At 37.9% G+C, this 15,236-nt stretch overlaps 1 protein-coding gene across 2 annotated transcripts in view; it reads left to right on the forward strand.

Moving 5' to 3' along the window:
• Window positions 1-14,512, forward strand: part of ARHGAP18 (Rho GTPase activating protein 18) — a 211,916-nt gene extending 197,404 nt beyond the window's left edge. For both annotated transcript variants that reach the window (XM_075339902.1, XM_075339901.1), the window contains exons 13-15: window positions 5,041-5,150; window positions 8,153-8,214; window positions 12,162-14,512. In XM_075339902.1, coding sequence (XP_075196017.1) covers window positions 5,041-5,150; window positions 8,153-8,214; window positions 12,162-12,256 — 267 coding nt within the window. In that variant the 3' untranslated portion in view covers window positions 12,257-14,512. The remainder of the gene's footprint in view (window positions 1-5,040; window positions 5,151-8,152; window positions 8,215-12,161) is intronic.
• The last annotated feature ends 724 nt before the right edge of the window (window positions 14,513-15,236 follow it).

Here is a 15,236-nt window from a genome sequence, read left to right on the forward strand (position 1 = left end):
TACATGACTAATAATGAATGCTTTGCTGTCCTGTGACTGGCTCGGACTGGCCAAGTCCAGCAGAGTGGATCTTCATTCTAACTTTTAGCAGGAGTCCTGAACCAGGGGACCCCTCTGTATGACTTCTTCCTCAGTATGTCACATGAAAACTTTGTCAGTATGCTATTGCTTAATCAGACCTGATGAAGGGACCTGAGATGTCTCGAAAGCTTGCTTTGTAACATCAATTTATCTTATTTTTAGCTAGCCATTAAAAGGTAACACAAGATTATAATTTTGTTCCTCTCACTGAGAACATTCAATAATTTTTCAACTGGCTAACACGGTACCAAAACCTTTTCTCTTGAAAAAGAAATGGAACACTAATATTTCAGACAGGGCAAAAGTGTTGCTGCGTGCTGGTGTAATCTTGGTGTAACCAGGGTGCCCATATACTTATTCACAAGATCCACATAATACTCTTCCATAGAATAACAACAATACTCCTCTAAAGAAAAAAAGTTCCAGACTAGCACAGATTGCACTCAATCTTCCATTGAAATCATTTAGTAAACTTCAAGTGCATAAGTAGCTATATATTACATAATCTAGTAAATGGATCACATATATTTAGTGCTGTTACATTTATCGTGAGTGGCTTAGACTACTATTTCTAAATAACTATTCCAGGTGAGCAGCCTTTGATCACTGGACGGGAGGCCTACAATCTCCTTACCTTCTGGGCTCTGATTAGCCAGACATTGTGTGTGCATCACACTACAAAGATCATGATGCGCCATCTTGGATAATTAAAAGAAGAGCCATGAAAGCCGGAAATAAGGGGATTTGCAGGCCTCTCATTCAACAGACACCGATTTCTCACCGGAGTGATGGATCTCCCTCTCTACCAACTACATAATCCTATATTTTCATATTTCTGTTTACATGACCACTCTTGTTTGTACCAATTGGATTAAGTTTGGCTCTGTAGGTTTACATCACAATTTGTAGGTTAGTTTTATTATTATAAAATGTTGGAAGACATTTCCCAAGTCTCACAAATAGTAAGAATTTTAATCTGACTTTGGGATAGTAGTGGTAGAGCTGCATTTACTGGTCTTTGGAGTCCATTATATTGTAGATTGTACAGGTACATTTAGACGCAAGAGAACTGGTGAACTAATCTTCATAAGAACCCTTGCATATTTACAAGAATCCCAATTGTTGGTTCTTGTAATTAAGCAAAACACTTGTTTTTTTTTTGGATGATTGTATCTTTTATGCAGAGTAAAAACATGCATTGTCAGCAGCGCATCACTATCATGTTGGCGATTGAAAGATTGTATTAATGTGCAAGCAGGCTAGTAAATGAGTGCCGATCGACATGTATAGTTGGTTGTAAAAAGCCTACTTATTCCTGTTAAAATGCCACTTTAGAACTTTGTCCACTTTTTATATCACCCATAATCTGTAAAAATCCATTGAGAAACAAACTGAAATAATTTTGAAATAAGGAAATAAAAATACCAAAACTAAAATATTGTATTTGCACAAGTGTGATGACCCTTCTTTAAATGTGATTGGCTAATTCTGGACACAACCCCATTCCCAATTAAACTAATGTTAAATTCTAATTAGTTCACAACCACCTTCATAACGCTCTATAAAACTATATAAACCTTAACTGTTCTAGTAGGATTTTCCTGACATTTTCTTAGTTGCTTATTTTACAGCAAAAGCTGAAGTCTGGAAAAGTCTTACAGCATAGCAAAGGGATATCATTGTGGATGTTATTAGTCTGGAGAAAGGCTAAAGATAAACTTTCCAAGGCATTAGATATACCATGGAACTCTATCAATATGGTCATCCAGAAGTCCCTTAAATTTAGCACAACAGTCCCATTACATTGAACTGGAAGTCCCTCAAAAATTGATAAGATAAAATTGTTTCAAAAGATTCACAAAAGGCCTGCAGCAACATTTAAGGGAGCTACAGGAATTTCTAGCAAATACTGGTTGTACAATGTATGTGACAACAACAGTATCCTATATTCTTAATATAGCTAGACTGTGGGCTAGAGTGGCAACATGGAACCTTTTCTTATAGGAAAAGCATTCAAACTTGGCTGTGGTTTGCCAAAAACCTACATCATCTGTCAAAATCATGTGGCAAAATGTGTTCTAGTCTGAAGTGGTTTGAAGTTTTGGCCCGTAAGTCCAAAAGGTAAGTTTGGCATAAACACTATGCTTCACCAAAAGAACACCATACCCACAGTGTAGCATTATAGAAGATGCATTATGATTTAAGGCTTGGTTTTCATCAACAGCAGAAATTAGGGCTTTAGCTAAAGTCTAGGGAATTATGAACAGTACCAAATATCTATCAATTTTTCAACAAAACCTTCAGCCTAAAATCATGAAGAGGAACTTCATCTTTCACTGTGACACTGACCCTAATCATCCCTCCAAATCTACAAAAGAATGGCTGTGGCAGAAGTTGTGAGGTGACCCAGCCATAGCCCACCCAGACATGAATCCAATTGAAAATCTGTTAATTGACCTGAAGAGAGCCGTCTGCAGGAGATGCTCTCACAATCTGACAGATTGAGCACTTCTGCAAGGAAGTGTGTGCCAAGTTGGCAGTTCTAAATGTGCCACGCTGGTAGACACCTACCAATATGACTGAATGCTGTCATAAAATTTACAAGGGTACTTCAAAAAAGTTTAAGGATGTGGATATGTATGCAACATTATTTTAGTTTTTTTTTTTTATTTTTCCGCCCAAAAAGATTTCAGTTTATTTTTGTAATTGAATTGTACAGATTATGTGTGACATTAAATGTGTAAAAAGTTCTGTAATTATGCTTTGTGGTATGATTTTTTTTTTCCATGAGAAACCCTGGAATTTTAACAGGGATGAGTAGGCTTTTTGTATCAAGTGTTTTAATTAATTGGGGCTCATTAATGGACCATCTGAATGCATTTTTAAAAGGAACCTGTTAGGTCACAAAACTGTTGAAAATCGCTATCACAGCGGTACATTTGCCAAATCCTGTATTGTAATATTTGAAGTGGCACAGTAATGCAGCTGTCATTTTAAATTACATTTTAATCTGTAGCATCACACATTTTAATAAAGCAGGATTAGTTGGGCTTCCCCAGGTCTAGTCCTGCCTCGGATCTTCTAATCATGTCTCCCTTATTACGAACATTCTCAATGCAATCTCTGTCTTGATGGGACCGCTGGAAATCTTGCGCATTTGCAGCATATGGATAGTTTTACTGAGCTGGGTGGGATGTTAATCACATCTAGGGAGGCACAATTAGAAGATCCGAGACTGAACTAGTCTAGATCCGAGACTGAACTAGTCTAGGGTAAGAGACACCATGCTGGACTAGCCCACCCTCACTGACATATTAAGCGCTACAAATTAGAAACCTTAAGCAATACCAATATTACTGTTACACTTGTGTTTATTGGAATACAGGATATGACAAATGTGCAACAATAGTACCTATTTTGATTAGTTATGAGACCTGACTTTCTCCTTTTAACGATAAGTAATATGGTAAGTTCAATCAAATGCTTAGGTCAGGAATTCTTTTATTATTTAATCATGGCCAAAACTGTTGGCATCCATGAAATTGTTCCAGTATATGAAGTATTTTTCCCAGAAAATTATTGCACTTTTTATTATACACGTTTTTCTTCTGTGTATATTGGAACACCCACAAAAAAAAGCGGAGAAAAAAACAAATTGGACATAATTTCACACACAATCCCAAAACTGGGATGGACAAAATTGTTTGCACCTTTCCAAAATTGTGGGTAATCAACCTTGTTTCAAGAATGTGATGTCCATTCAAACTCACCTGTGGCAAGTAATAAGTGTGGGCAATATGAAAAGCACACCTGAAACCAGATATAAAGGAGGGAAGTTGACTCAATCTTTATATTGTATGTCTGTGTGTGCCACACTAAACATGGAGCACAGAAAGAGATGAGAAGTGTCTGAGGACTTGAGAAGCAAAATTGTTGAAAAATATCAACAATCTCATGGTTACAAGTCCATGTAAAGAGATTTTGATTTTTCTTTGTCCACTGTGTGCAAACTAATCAAGAAATTTACAACCCATGGCACTGCAGCTAATTGATCTGTACGTGGATGGCAGAGAAAAATTGAAAGGTTGCAACTCAGAATAATCCGGATGGTGGTTAAGCAGCCCTGATCAAGTTCCAAAGAGATTCAAGGTGTCCTGCAGGCTTGGGGTGCATCAGTGTCAGTGAAAACTATCTTTTAACACTTGAATGAAATGAAAAGCTATGGCAGGAGACCCAGGAAAACCCCACTGGTGACACACAGGCATAAAATAGCTGGAGTGCAGTTTGCCAAAATGTAATGAAGCAAAACAAAATCCTTCTGGGAAAGTGTCTTGTAAACAGATAAAACCAATATAGAGCTTTTTGGTACAGCGCATCATAGTACTGGTATTGAAAATGGAATGAAGCATACAAATAAAAGAGCACATTAAACCTCCACCATATTTGACTGTAGGTAAAGATGTTTTACGGTTGTTTTGCAGTCTCTTGCACTGGGTGCCTTGATTTGTGTGCAAGGCATGATAAAATCTACCAAAAGATTACCAAAGGATTTTGGGTGGCAATGTAGTGGCCAGTGTTGCAAACTAGGATTGCATCCTAGGTCATGGGTCTTTCCAGAGGACAATGTCCCGAAACATTTTAGCCTGCCATTTTTTATTTGTGAAATTAAGACCAATTTGATTTTTTTTTTCCCAGTTGTTGTTTTTTTTTGTTTGTGTTTTTTTTTTAATACACACAAAGGAAATAAACTTGTATAACAAAACGTGTAATTCCAAAAAAATTCTGGGAGAAATACTACATTTTCTGGATCAATTTCAAGGGTTGCCACACCTTCGCCATGACTGCATGTCCTAGTGATCCACTATTTAGTAGTCCACTACTGTTTTATATGTACTGTATAAATCTAGACTTTTATTGATTGATTTTTTTTTTTTTTTTCTCTCTCATGACAACTCTCAGGGATTTATACGGGTACAAGCACCTCAGTTTTCCAAGGTTTCAATGGCCATACAGCTCACAGAAGACTTAAAAGCTGGTGACATCCTAGCCCGGTTCCTTAATCAGGAAAGGTATATTGTCTTTTTTACTACAGTTTTATGTTGTTGAAAGAAATAACTTAGAATTATCAGAATGTCTCCTTGTTAATTACTAATTTGTTAAAACTAAACATGAAATGCCAAGATATTGACAAGTATTGTTAGTGTGTATATTTAAATAAAATATATACTCAAATATGACTATATAGCATGACTTCACATGACGAGAAAGTGGATGTTACTGAGTGCATGTTCAGAAATCTTGTTAGCCCTCTAATTTCTACACCAAATTTTATAAATTGTATAAGTGTACATATTTGACTCTGTTCCCATTTCTGTTGTTAATCTCTGCTGATTTGACGGAATGAAAACTGCTGCATGCAGCACAATAGGCCATGAAAATGGGAAGCCTATAAACCCATTTAAGTGTTGACATAAGGACCTAGAAGTGCAACTGCAGGCTTTGGGCCAGTATTTTTAGCAAAGTACTGTAACACACAGGCGCGGGGAAATGTCAAAGAATACCCACTACAGTACTTTGCTTTGCCCTCAGCAGGGCAGAGAAAAGTATGCATGCGCAAGAGCACAATATAGGACACTGTGCGGATGGCGTAGGATGAAGCAGGGAAAGAGTATGAGGATCACAAGCAAAGAGGAGGCGCCAAGTCAAGATCAGCGATGCCCATAGGACCGGACTGCCCCACAATAAATTTGAAAGGTCTTATACAGATCGGCTTCAGGAGTTGTATACAGTATTCTAGAATTCTGTATATAGTGGCTTACTGGTGGTGGCCGCAGTTTGTGGGAAAAACCTGGTGATATGTTCCCTTTTAAGTAAGGGTAATGACTAGAGTTAAGCGAGTACTCCCATGCACTGATGTTCAGTACCTTTTAGAGCAGTTGGATGCTCAAATGGGTGCTACTTAAGTAACTGAGTATAATGAAGGTCAATGGGGGCCAAGAGCATTTTTCCTGGAAGTCTTCTTGGAAAATGCTTGAGTCCCCAATGATCTCCATTATACTCAAGTCTCCCCCATCAGCACGTCTGACTGCTCGTCACTTGACTTGATCATGGTAGTGCTCGCTCATCACTAGTAATGATGATTAGAAGCTAAGCAGCAGAAACAGTTTGAATAAACAGGAGCCTTGATTATATTTGTTTCAGTACGTCATAAGTGCATTCAGCACTGTCCTTTCCACTTTAACACATGGAGTGGTATACAAAAAGAAAGAAATGGCATCTGAGAAGACTAACAGAAGAAATTCATCAATTTCAAGAGTAAAAAAGTTCTCTCTGACTGTGGGTCAACATGGTCTTCCTTTTGAACTATACCATTTTAATTGCCCTGTTCCACTGTACAGGTCCAGTCATGTTTTCTGTGACAAAATGTGCTCTATACATAGTTTTTAGAGTAGTGCGTAATCATTTTGACGTCCTTGCATGTAGTGCAAATTATATTGTCATAATGTGTCTCAGAGTGAGGTCATTAGAAGAATAGAATTTTCACAGCAGAAATTAATTCTGCAATTGCCAATAAAAATGTCCCAATACTGTTTGATGATTCTTCTAATTGGTTTCCAAGCAACAGATTTCTTTCAAAACAGCTCTTTCCTGTTTCAGAGAGATGTGGTTTGGATGTGGCCAAATTTAATCTTGATATTATGTCTGATGTATGTCTGAAGCTGCTTCAGTTATTCCCAAAACATATTTTACATATGGGGGCATATTTGTATTGAACTGTTTCTTTTAAAGATGATCAATCACCAGGTTCATGCTGCCTTATGTAACAGCAGCAGAAAGTAGAATGATGATTCACTTACTTGGTCATCTTACTGTTGTCTACTCTTAATTAAAAATAAAGTTTTCTCGGTCCTCCTAATGATGAGTGCCTGCTATGTAGTCCTTGATCTTCATGAGATCTGTTCTCCTCACCCCCACCAATGATTGACTGCTTTCTCCATGTGTACTGTGTAGACAGCTGTCAATCGCTGGCAGGGGCAGGGTTATAAAGAGCTTATAACTTAGATGACTAGTAGAGCAGAAGCACAGAAAATAGTGCTTTTTATTAAAACTACCACAAGCAGCCTAGTAAGAGTCACATCCCTGGAATCAGTGTTGTAACTTGAGGTTTGTGAGACCACATTCCTTCCGCTTGCCCTACCTGGTTAGTGAATGCCCTTCAGCCAGTCATTTCTGTTGACTGACTAAACCTGGTTACAACAACGCCACCATTGACCAACTCTTTCCCTAACACTGTGAGGCGAGTGAGTGCCTACCACTAAGCGACCGATCCGTAGTATGGTGCGGGAGTTGCCGGACTTCGTCCAATAAGTCGGCTGCCACACCCACTTACTCCGCACACTGTGAGGAAAGTATGTCCACCAATTGAGGCAACAACTGAAAGCAATGTGCAATTACCAATGATAAGTGGGCCGAGTCCACGATATAACACGAGGAAAGAAATGCCAGGCTACATTCAACTAACTCGGTCCGGTCATGCTCACTAACTTCTGGTCCTCGATACTACAAGTATGCCTTCTAAATATGACAATACAGCATATAATCTAGAAGAGTCTACATTGACTTCATATGGTGAGAAAGTGGATGTAACTGGGTGCAGGTTAAGAAATCCTTGTGCCCCTGTAATTTCCACAACAAATTTTTTATAAACTGGCCATTAACGTTCCCCATAGCACGCAAGGAAAATTGTTTGCGGAAAAGCAAATATGATACTGAAACTACTAATCTATTACTGCAAATAGATATCAGATAAATACCGATTTGCAAAATAAAGACAAAATGATTTTTACAGATGTAAAACATTTTTTACGATTGTACTTTATTCCTGATGTATATTAAGCACATTTGTCGATTGCTAACTATGGCGGGTTTAAGGTCCCTCTTTGTTTTCTTTATTTTATGGGGAAATACTGTTTATACTGTTTATTCTACATACAGCATATAAGCACTATTTTGAATTTAGATTTTTTTTAGTGCAATGTTATGATGTGAATCATATTGTTTATATTGACAGTGGCACATCAACAAATTTAAGGAAAGAAGAAGTTAGTTTATATGAAATTGGAGGAAATATCGGTAAGTGAGCGCTCAACATGCAACTCTCCCTTTTTTTTTTACAAGACTAATGAAAAATGTCATGCATATTAATATCATGGCATCACACCTGGGTGGTCCCAGGCGGGATTGCCTTCTATAGACATATGATTCCATGTCACTGACCCCTTAATGGGGAACTACGGGATTTTTCATGCGAAGCCTTAAAGCATGGGTCCCCAATTCCAGTCCTCAAGGGCCGCCAACAGTGCATGTTTTCAGGATTTCCTTAGTATTGCACATGTGATAATTTAATCACCTGCACAGTTGATGATTCCAACACCCATGCAATGCTAAGGAAATCCTGAAAACATGCACTGTTGGCGGCCCTCGAGGACTGGAGTTGGGGAACCCTGCCTTAAGGTAATGCAGTTTGAATTATATACGTAATAGCTTGGCTTTTGTCTGTGGCTTTCATTGTCGTGAGGAGCGAACACTTGTGTTTGTCCAGATATTTCTTAGACCCTCACTTTATCATACCTTTATAAAAACAAAAAAAGACACACACAAAAGTAGGTTCTAGCCATCCACCAGTAAGACTTTGTTGATGAATATAGCTTAAAAAAATAATTGAAAATAGAACATGGTCCCCATGTTGTCATTGGAGGAAAGGTTCTGTCAAAAAGTTTTAACATGTTATTTCAATGTTGAACAGAGCACCACCAAAAAGGAAAAGCAGCAGAATTATTGTATTCACAGGATTGATAGACATTTTAATGCTGTGCAAAAGATGAAACAATAGAAACATTTTCCAAACATCTCAATTTATTCAGTATTGAGTTGAGCACTACACTGAGAAATCTCTGCACTTACACACATTGGCTGCAATCATTTTAGGTTATTAATGGTTCTCTGAGGAATGTTCTGCTATAATTATTACACTTGGGTTTGCAAATCATCAAGATTCTCTGCTGGCAGCTAACTTTGCAATTGCTGACCAATGACCTCTTTAGATGTTCTTGAGAGACAAGTCTGGCAACTTTGCAGACCATGATAACAGGATTAAGCCTCACAGGCATCTCATAGTAGCATGAGCAACATATTGTCTGGAATTGTGCTGAAAAACAGCTCCCTGGACACAGTGGGTAAAGAACCAGAACATTGGTTACACCACCAATCAATGTAAAGTCGTGCTATTGGTGCACCTGGAATGAAGACTAGAGGGCTCCAGCTTCAGTATGTTTTGCCACATTACACCATAATCCCGGGAATAGCATCTGGATGATGTACTCTCATGAAGGCCTTGTCAGGGTGTTGCACACATGGTCTCCAGAATAATGTCTGACTATCATTGCATTCAAGACAAAAGCAAGAGTCCGCACTCAAGCCTCCACTGTTCTATTGAATTCTCTAGTCTTCATTTGAAAGAGGCCTTCACATTGGAATAGCACACTGGTCCTATTCCTGGAATTGTAGTGTGTGATGGTTAGATCCCTCTTGTCTTCATAACCAGGACAGTAACAGCTTGGCATTACATTGACTTGATAAGAACCAGTGTTACAGCCATTTCTCACAAAGTGTCCCAGGAGTCCTTTTTCAACCTGACAACATCGGACTGGATATTACTCATGCTACTGTGAGCAGTCTGTGTGGCGTAAATGTGCTAACATTTCCTGTAGTATCTCCAGATTTGTCTCCCATTGAGCTCATCTTAAAAGTCATCGACAATTGCAAAGGAAGCTGCCAGCAGCAGATCTTGATAATCCGTGCACCCAGCATGACAGTACATTACTCAGACAATGAGAAATAACCTTATTGATAACATGCCAAAGTGTGTAATTATGTATATTTCTGCATGTTGCACACATACTATATACTGAAAAAGATCAATATGTTTTTAATTTTTTTTCCCTTTTTTCCATCTTTTGCATATCATTAAGATGTCTATCAATCCGATTCCATAACTCCACAGCTTTTCCTTCTTGGTATAATTTAAATGTTGAGGAGTACAAATCTCTCAATACCACAAGCATAACCCTTAACCCCTTCAGCCCCCGGGCACTTTCCGTTTTTGCGTTTTTGTTTTTTGTTTTTTTTCTCCCCTTCTTCCGAGAGCCGTAACTTTTTTATTTTTCTGTCAATCTTGCCATATGAGGACTTGTTTTTTACGGGACGAGTTGTACTTTTAAATGAAACTATAAGTTTTACCATATAGTGTACTGGAAAACAGCAAAAAAATTCCAAGTGCGGAAAAATTGCAAAAAAAGTGTGATCGTACAATAGTTTTTGGGATATTTTATTCACCGTGTTCACTATATGGTAAAACTGATGTATCTATGTGATGCCTCAGGTCAGTGCGAGTTTGAATAGGTTTACTTGTATTTAAGGGGTTAAAAAAAATTCACACGCTTGTCCAAAAAAAGTGGCGCACGTTTTGCGCCATTTTCCAAAACCCGTAGCATTTTTATTTTTCGGGATCAATGGCTCAGTGACAGCTTATTTTTTGCGTCTCGACCTGACATTTTTAACGGTACCATTTTTGTGCAGATGCTACGTTTTGATCGCCTGTTATTGCATTTTGTGCAAAATTTGCGGCAACCAAAAAACGTAATTTTGGCGTTTGGAATTTTTTTGCCGCTACGCCGTTTACTGATCAGATTAATTGATTTTATATTTTAATAGATCGGGCATTTCTGAACGCAGCAATACCAAATGTGTATATTTTATTATTTTTTTAACCCTTTAATTTTCAATAAGGCGAAAGGGGGATGATTTGAACTTTTAGGTTTTTATTTTTTTTTTTTTTAATTTTTTAACTTTTTTTTTTATTTTACTAGTCCCCCTAGGGGCCTATAGCGATCAGCAATCTGATCGCTCTGCCCTATCTGCAGATCTCAGCTACAGAGCTGAGAACTGCAGATCTCAGCTACAGAGCTGAGAACTGCAGATTTGGTGCTTTACTTTCAATGCCGGCTGTATTCCGGCATTGAGAGGAAGTGAGTCATGTTAACTACAGGCGTCATCACATGACCCTGTGCTACCATGGCAACCACCGAAAGTCACGTGATCACTCACGTGACTTCCGGTGGGGGCGGTAAGTAAAAATCGTGACTGCGCGTATATACATCTCACTGCCAGACTTTGGCAGCGAGATGTAAGGGGTTAATGTTACGGGTGGAATGCGATTCCACTCGTAACATGCAGGCACACATGTCAGCTGTTGAAAACAGCTGATATGTGTGCCGATCGCCGCATCCTGCCCACGGCAGGGGGCGGGGCTTAGTGGCACACGCTGCATGACTGAAAGATCCGTCAAAGGTCGTTAAGGGGTTAAAGAGGACCAACCACTAGGAATTTCATATATAAAGTAAAGCCAATGCTATACTGCCGCTATCATGCTAATTCTAAACATGCCTTTAGTTGTGAGATTAAATGTATAGTTTCTGAAATATAGGCAAGTACAGTTTGTGAAATACACTGTTATTGATTGATAGCTGCTACAGAATATCTAATAGGTGGGTCGGGTTGTGCTAGTTATTCCCGCCCCTGCCTGCCTGTCTGTCCTTCTTACCCTGTCTCTGTTATTACAGAGGGAGGGAGGCAGAACAGGCAGGTAGATGGGGCGGGAATAACTAGCACAACCCGACCCACCTATTAGATATTATGTAGCTGCTATCAATCAAATAACAGTGTATTTCACAAACTTTACTTGCTTGTATTTCAGAAAGTATACATCTGATTTCACAACCAAAGGTTTGTTTAGAATCAGCATGAAAGCGCCAGTATAGCACTGGCTTTAGTTTATACATGAGTATCTTTGTGGCTGGTCTCCTTTAAGGTAAAGGATGTCAGAGCTGCATATAACTGACCAACAATCCTATTCAAAGGTACTATCTAATTGGCCACTCTTCTTTCCAAACTATTACCCTCTCTAATGTGCCTTGTCTTCAAGTTTTCTATGTTGTAACCATATCTGTTTATCATTGTAGGTGAGCGATGCCTTGAAGATACAACATACATGAAAGATTTGTCACTACTCAATCCAAAAGCTGAATGGGTTATAAGACCAAAATCCAAGGAGTGACCTTACAGGGATAAAATAACATAATGTACAAAACAAGTGTGATATGGTATAAAGCAAGAGATTCATTACTGCCTACAGCAAGAACATTATTTATAGCCCGGCTAAGATGCGTCACCACCAGTAATGGCCACTTCTGTCCATTTATTAACAGTAATGCAGATCATTACAGTAGCTTGGTTTCTGGTAGACCGTTCTTTCAGGAGTAATGATGCACTATTGCTCATGAAAGTTATGTTAAAAGTATTTTATCAATGCAAAGCTCCATTGTTTTGAAGGTCCACTTTTCCAGAAAACTCTTTCTACTTTACTATAAGCTCATGAAGGAATTATTGTAGCAGGACTATATTTTCTTTTTTTTGTATAGATGATATTTTTGTTATACATGTACATATAATTATATACAGTATTTTTAAAAGGACCATATGAAGAAACTGTGTGAGTTGACATTGTGTACTTCTGCGTAGTTTGACTTTTTTGTTTTCAGAATTTTAAGCTCATCTCTTTTCACATAAGCCCTGACCTGTATGTAAATACGTTTACACATTATTTATGTATTGCTAAATTCTTGACATGTCGTCTTAGGTGGACTATGCCTGAAAATTGGAAGTTGTAGTAGGCTAATTTAGAAGAATGGAGAAATTATACTTTAAAATTGATTTTGGACCCCATAGCAATACAATTCTGTTTAAGTAAATGTAAACAGACGACATAATCACTCTTCTACATAAGACGTTATGCCTAACCTTAAATTAATTTTCCACTGTTATGATATCAATGAACTATCCCTAGGGCAGGTCATCCATTCTTTCAAAAGCAATAACATAGCCATAGCATTTATTTTGTATGTTGCAAATATTCTTCTAAGAACATCTACTGTATAAGAAATTAAACTGTCCTATCGTCATTATACTATATCAGTACTGTCACCCAACGCCTCTAACTGCAGGCAACATTGTTAAGTTATAGATCCAACCATCAAGATCAATATAGTCTCAGGTGTTATTTGAATCGAAGAATTACTAGTTACTCTATAGGGGTTCCACTGCTGAAACACGCAAAAATTTGGATATGGACCACTGAGATGCCCCATCACAATGAACTAATAGCTTTGGGATATCTGGAGATAGCATAGTACAATGCTTAGCTATCTCTACCAATTTCATAGATTGCTGCATTCTGACCAGGCATTTTTGAGCCACATTTTTAGAACTAGTGGGACCCCTATCGATCAGCTTATACTGTAGATATAGGATAACTAGTGATGAGCGAATAGTAAAGTATTCAGGTTTAGGTTATTTGTATCGAAGACCTAGCACTATTCCAGTATTCGTCAAGATTAGCAAACCTAATGTAAGTCAATGGGAACCTGAGCATTTCTCTTAAAGATTTCCCAGTAAAAAGCTAGCGTTCCCCATTGACTTGCATTAGGTTTGTTATTCATGATGACTACTAGGTATCCGTTACAAATAATTTTAACCCAAATATTTTACTATTCTCTGATCACTAATGATAACTTCATGGGAATAACACTTCAGCACGGGAATATGGCTATGGTTATGCTCCAGATCCTGTTCAAAAAACCATCAAAAGGGAGAAACATGTTAATGATAGGGAAGTGTCTCTTCTCTATTCCCACACATTAAAACTGTGATCATTTTAAGCTATTTTTTTCTAAAATGAAGCAGCACTTTAGAGTTAGGCAAAAGTAATTATGATCGACAGACCAGTTTCCAAAACCACCCACAGCAAGGGCAGCCTTATCTAGGCGGAGGGCACCCTTTAACTTATGATTTGTCAATGTATATAATTAGTGTTGACCATGTTTGTGTTGTCTAGATTAAAATGTTTCTAAAAGGTGAAATACACACCTGTATAACATATACTTTAGTCCAGTCTGTACAGAAAATCTAAGCATGTATGCAAATACAGCATTGGTTATATTTACATAATATGTGAATGCAGAAATACGGTTAGTAGGATTGAATGTAACCAATTAACAAAAAATCTCTATCCCACAATGGTGGAAGGTAAGGAATGGTAAATTGTTACACATTATATTGTTTTATCATACAGTATAAAAATACAATCTCTAAAAAATTTTTTGGGGGATTTCTTTTCTTTCTACACTGGGAATCTGTTTTTCCATACCATTGCTAGAAAAAAATGGCAACTTTGTGAAAATCTGCTAACTTGATATGTAGTACTGGACTTTAAAGGAACAATGTAAATATAAAGAATAAAAAAAATAAGATCATCCTGTATTGTGTAGCTTCTTTTATTTCTGTCTTGTCCCATATTTCAATCTACAGATGTATTTAACTTTACTTTTTGCGCTTGCGTTGACAAATCCCAAAGTGATCATCTTACTGCATAAACATCTATGTGGTCATTCAGTGACTGTGGTGCAAATTGTAGTCTTTGAATGGTTTTGTTAAAGGGTATCTGTCAGCAGGGTTTTGCTATGTAATCGGAGGACAGTATGAGGTTGTGACTGAGACAAAGATTTCAGAGCTGTGTCAGTTATTAGGCTGTGTGCTGTTTTCATACAATTAAAGTTTTTATCACCAGGAGATTATCACTGCCAGGACTACATGGCACATGAGCCCTAGTCTGTCCACGGCCCCGCCTCTGATTAGCAGCTTACTCAATATATAATGTACATAGAAAGTTGTGGTATGGGCGGGGTTAGCCCTCTGAGCTCTGCCACATCTAAGTAGGGGCTATGTGGGGTTCATTACTGTTCGTAGGGCTATGCAAGGCCCATTATACAGTTAGAAGGGCTGTGTATGTCACAACTACTGCACCCAGTGAACTAAGTGATATATTATTAAATCAGGGTCTCTTTTCCTACATTAAGCTGCTCTCCAATGACTTAGCAAAAAAATGGTGTCAGATTCCTTTTAACGTTGCAGTAATGTATTAAAATTGAATCCTGAAATTGCAGACCAAGTTTAGTCATCCATGTGAAGGTAGATACCTC

Source organism: Anomaloglossus baeobatrachus, chromosome 3 (genome assembly GCF_048569485.1).
Source record: "Anomaloglossus baeobatrachus isolate aAnoBae1 chromosome 3, aAnoBae1.hap1, whole genome shotgun sequence".
Taxonomy (NCBI): domain Eukaryota; kingdom Metazoa; phylum Chordata; class Amphibia; order Anura; family Aromobatidae; genus Anomaloglossus; species Anomaloglossus baeobatrachus.